The sequence below is a fragment of the Neomonachus schauinslandi genome, chromosome 1, assembly GCF_002201575.2.
Source record: "Neomonachus schauinslandi chromosome 1, ASM220157v2, whole genome shotgun sequence".
Lineage (NCBI taxonomy): Eukaryota > Metazoa > Chordata > Mammalia > Carnivora > Phocidae > Neomonachus > Neomonachus schauinslandi.
In genome coordinates this window covers 209,451,678-209,456,276 of record NC_058403.1, presented here as the reverse complement: position 1 = coordinate 209,456,276, position 4,599 = coordinate 209,451,678, and the positions used below count along the sequence as shown (strand labels likewise).

Sequence of the window (4,599 nt, the reverse complement as noted above, 5' to 3'; positions counted from 1 at the left end):
ATGGATGCAAACCCGTCCAGTTGCATGAAGCCCCAGCCCTCCCCAAAGGCCTCCAGGACTGGCGTGAACCCCAACTCAATCCTGGTGAACAAGACCCTGCGGCAGGAACCCCCCAGCATGGTGGGCGACAGGTTGCCACCAAAGACCGGCGCGGTGGTCATCGACATGGGCACGGGCACTTGTAAGGTGGGCTTCGCGGGGCAGGCCCGGCCCGCCTACACCGTGGCCACCATCGTGGGCTGCCAGCCCAAGAAGCCGGCCACCAGTGGGCAGCCGGTGCTGGAGACTTTCATCGGCGAGGCCGCCCGCACTCGCCCAGAGCTAACCCTGGTGCAGCCAGTGCGCAACGGCATCGTGGTGGACTGGGACGCGGCCGAGCTCATCTGGCGCCACCTGCTGGAGCACGACCTCCGCGTGGCCCCTCAGGACCAGCCGCTGCTGTTCTCCGACCCGCCCTTCAGCCCCACCACCAACCGCGAGAAGCTGGTGGAGGTGGCCTTCGAGTCGCTGTGCTCTCCTGCCATGTACGTGGCTTCCCAGTCGGTGCTGTCCGTCTACGCTCACGGGAGGATCAGCGGGCTGGTGGTGGACACCGGCCACGGGGTCACCTACACGGTGCCGGTCTTTCAGGGCTACAACCTGCCCCACGCCACGGAGCGCCTGGACCTGGCGGGCACGCACCTGACCGCCTTCCTGGCAGAGACGCTGCTGGGCTCGGGCTTGACGCTGGGCCAGCAGGACCTGGACACCGTGGAGAACATCAAGCACCGCTACTGCTACGTGGCCCCTGACTTCCTCAAGGAGCAGGCCCGGCCGGAGCAGGAATACCAGCAGACCCTGAAGCTGCCCGACGGGCGGACGGTCACCTTGGGCAAGGAGCTGTTCCAGTGCCCAGAGCTGCTGTTCAGCCCTCCCGAGATGCCGGGGCTGGAGCCCGTGGGCATCCCCACGATGGCCAAACAGAGCCTTCACAAGGTGCCCCTGGAGGTGCGGGCCGACGTGGCCCAGAACGTGCTGCTCTGCGGGGGCTCCTCGCTCTTTCAGGGGTTCGAGGGCCGCTTCCGGGCCGAGCTGCTGCACAGTCTGCCCCCCGAGGCCCACGTGGTGGTGGCGGCACAGCCCACCAGAAACTTCTCGGTGTGGATTGGGGGCTCCATCCTGGCCTCGTTGCGCGCCTTCCAGTCCTGCTGGGTCCTGCGGGAGCAGTATGAGGAACAGGGGCCCCACATCGTGTACCGCAAATGCTACTGACTCCGGGCGGCGGAGTGGGGGGTGGGGGTGGGGTGGGGGGAGGCAGTAAAGCTTCCGATACCCTGCTGGCTCTATCCTGCCTTACCCCAGGGCCCAGCCCAATCCATTCCTGGACCCACCACCCAGACTCGCCTTGGGTCCTGACTCCACCAAGATCTAACTCCCAGACATCGTGGTTCTGCCCTGCCCTAACTCACCTCCCACGGATCCAACCCCAGAGACACCCAGCTCCGACTCCCGAAACCCACCTTCCCCATGATCAACCCACAACACACCACCTTGTCCTGACCCTGTCAAACCCACTCCCATGATCCCTCCCAAAAAGCACTCTCGGGCTGGGACCGCTTGCCAAGGCCACCCCAAAGACATCCCCAGATTCTTATCCCCTAATCTCACCCCAATGATCTATTGCTTTTGCTATAAACCTCCCCCAAGTTTCCTCTAGGCTCTAAGCCCCCAATTCACTCCCTATGTCCCTCAAGGACCCCTGACTCATCTCCATGACCTGTTCCTCCCCAAGGAAGCTGCACCAGGTGCTCCAACCCCCAACTCCGAGAACCCTTCCATGAGTGTTCCAACCCCTAAGTGCACCCTCAGAATCTTCTCCCGTTTCTAATCCCCCCAAAATACCCCCAAGAGCCACTTGCCATGACACCCCTAGTTCAAGCACCCCAAATCCACCCCCTCAGCAGTTTCCCCGTCTGATTATCCAAAGTTCTCCTATACCCTGATGTTCTGAGCATCCCCCCACAAGGGCCAAAACTCCATACCCACCACAAAGACCGATGTTCTGATCCTCAACGATCTCCCCTACGATGGCCCACTAAAGGATCCTCCAGTGTCCAAAGCCCATCCCCCAAATTCCACCCTCCCCCATAACTCTGCCCTCCCTGCATAATTTGTTCTCCAAGATTCATTCCTTCCATCCCACACCCACCTCCCCATCCATACCCCCCACCAAAGAACAGTATGTTCTGAATCCCCAGACCCCCAGGTCAGCCTCACTGCTCTCAGCTCACCTCCTTGCTCTGTGTCTCCCACATGGCCTGCCTTACAATGCACCTCCTATCCCCTTTCCTCAGCCCTTCAAATCCTCCTAGGAAGGTTCCAGTCCCAGGACCACCCCATGATTACCCCACTAATGCCCTAGGCCCTCTCCTGTGTTCTGACCCCCCCAACTCCCTTCCCAAAGACAGTCTCCTAGGGTTGCCCCATGATGGACACCCAGGACATTCTACCTCAGGGTTTTCAGATTCCCCAGAAACCCACCCCCACAACCAGCCCCCCAGGGCCCCATCCCATTAGTTGAGGAACCAATAGCCAGCGACGTTCCTGAGGGCTGCCAATCCTACCATGACCCTGGGGCAGATACCCCAGATGGGGGCTCCACCTGGACACTGGCTCCCTCCTGCCCCCCACACAGGTCCCCAGGGACCAACTGTCCCGGGCTATCCTCCCACAGAGGCTGGGCATTCTCCCCACATGGCATCCTGGGTCCTCCCTCCTCCCTCCAACCTCATCCTTGGCTACCCTGAGCCCCTGCTGGAGGCAGGACCCTCTGCCTCACACCATCCAGCACAACCTAAAGAATGTCAGGAACACATCCTCCCAGCTTATCAACAAAATAAGCACAAGCTGCCCGAGCTCATCCATGTCCACACTGGGTCCTTGTCTCCCTCAGTCCAAGGAAACATTCATTCATACATCCAATCAGTCAGTATTTGCTGAGCTTCTCTGTCTCTGTCTCCCTGAGTCTCTCTGACTCTTATTTTGGTTTTTATTTGCTCACTTGGATTCATTCTCTCCCTCTCTCTCTCTCTCTCTCTCCCCCCCCCCTTTCTCCCCCATCCCTTGTTCCCTCCCTCCTCCATCTGACTCACCGGCCAGCACTCTTCTTGTGCAGGCATTTTCAGGAGTGGAAATTCATTTATTTGTGGAGCACTGAGACCACCACCCCCTCTCCACCCGCACCCCCACCCCCGCATCTGCCATCAGATATTGTGGGTGAACGAGGGCCCTGGTTAGCCCGACCCACCGTGTCCCACGGTGTCCTGGGGATTAGGCAGGAGCTCCGGTCCCATTCCTGGCCAGTGAGTGGTCCTCAGCTGGGGGGACGGCCCCCTAGTCAGGCCAGGATTCCAGATCACAAACATTCGGTGTTGAACCCCCTTGCCTCACCTCCTCACCAGGCAGGCAGCCTCAATCTCTAGCCTAGGCAAGAACCCCCAGGAGGTTACAGGTAGTGAGGAGAAACTTCTCATTCTTCCCACAAGGGGGCACCACCTCCAAGCTCAAGGCACTGCACATGGCATCACATTTAGAACCTCAAAGACTGTAGCAAACCAGTCCTCCCCAGACCTCAAGTGAGACCCACCCCACACAGTGCTGTCAGGGCACTGCCAGCCACACTCATAGAAGGGATGTGGGACAGGCTGGCTCTGTGATGCTACAGGAAGCGAAGAGGATGCAGAAACCCCCACCACTTCTGGCTGCTGGGTGGACTCTCGTTTAGATCAGACTGAGGTCCCCCAACTCCAAACCTTCCCTGATGCAGAAATTTTCTCTACAACCCTTGTGACATGTGCCTCTCCCTTTTGCACGCTCCCAGGGATAAGGAGCCCACTACCTCAAGCCTATTGTTAGAAATCTCACCTCCTCCCTGGAGTTGTAGGTAAACCTCTGCACTCTCTGCCTGCCCCCACCCCAACTCCCAGCGGAGCACTGAGAACACCAGAGACCCCTCCCCGTGCCCACGCACATCCCTGGAGTCTGCTCTTCCATGTGGATCAGGGACCCCATCCTGGCACAGGCTGCACATTCCTGTCCTGGGTCCTGTGAGAGCAATACAAGGAGCAGGGGCTCCATATCATGCACTACAAAAGTAGGGTTTAAGGAGATATGTGTGTACCAAGGTGACACGAGTTGGACTTGTGATGGTTAATTTTGTGTGTCAACTTGGCTAGGCAATGGTACCCAGATGTTTGATTAAACACCATTCTGGATGTTGCTGTGAAGGTATTTTTTAAAGATTTATTTATTTATTTGAGAGAGGGGTGGGAGAGAGAATCTGAAGCAGATTCCACACTGAGAGCAGAGCCTGATGCAGGGCTCTATTCCCCAACCCTGAGATCATGACCTGAGCCAAAATCAAGAGTCAGATGCTTAACCAACTGAGCCACCCAGGCGCCCCAGTGGAGGTATTTTTTAGATGAGATTAAGATTTAAATCAATAGACTTTGAGTAAAACATTACCCCCTCATAGTGTGGGTGGGCCTCATCTAATCAGTTGAAAGCCTTAAGAGAACAAAAATTAACCTCCCCCCAAGAAAGAAGGGATTTTGCCAGCAG

General features: G+C 57.9%; 1 protein-coding gene across 1 annotated transcript; it reads left to right on the top strand.

Annotated features, from left to right (window-relative positions):
• ACTL9 (actin like 9) lies at positions 1-1,311 on the top strand. Its single transcript, XM_021705448.1, has one exon. The coding sequence runs from the start codon at positions 1-3 to the stop codon at positions 1,249-1,251; it is 1,251 nt and encodes a 416-aa protein (XP_021561123.1). The 3' UTR covers positions 1,252-1,311.
• The last annotated feature ends 3,288 nt before the right edge of the window (positions 1,312-4,599 follow it).

Coding starts and splice junctions, on each gene's coding strand:
- ACTL9 (XM_021705448.1), top strand. CDS start 1: ATGGATGCAAACCCGTCCAGTTGCATGAAGCCCCAGCCCTCCCCAAAG.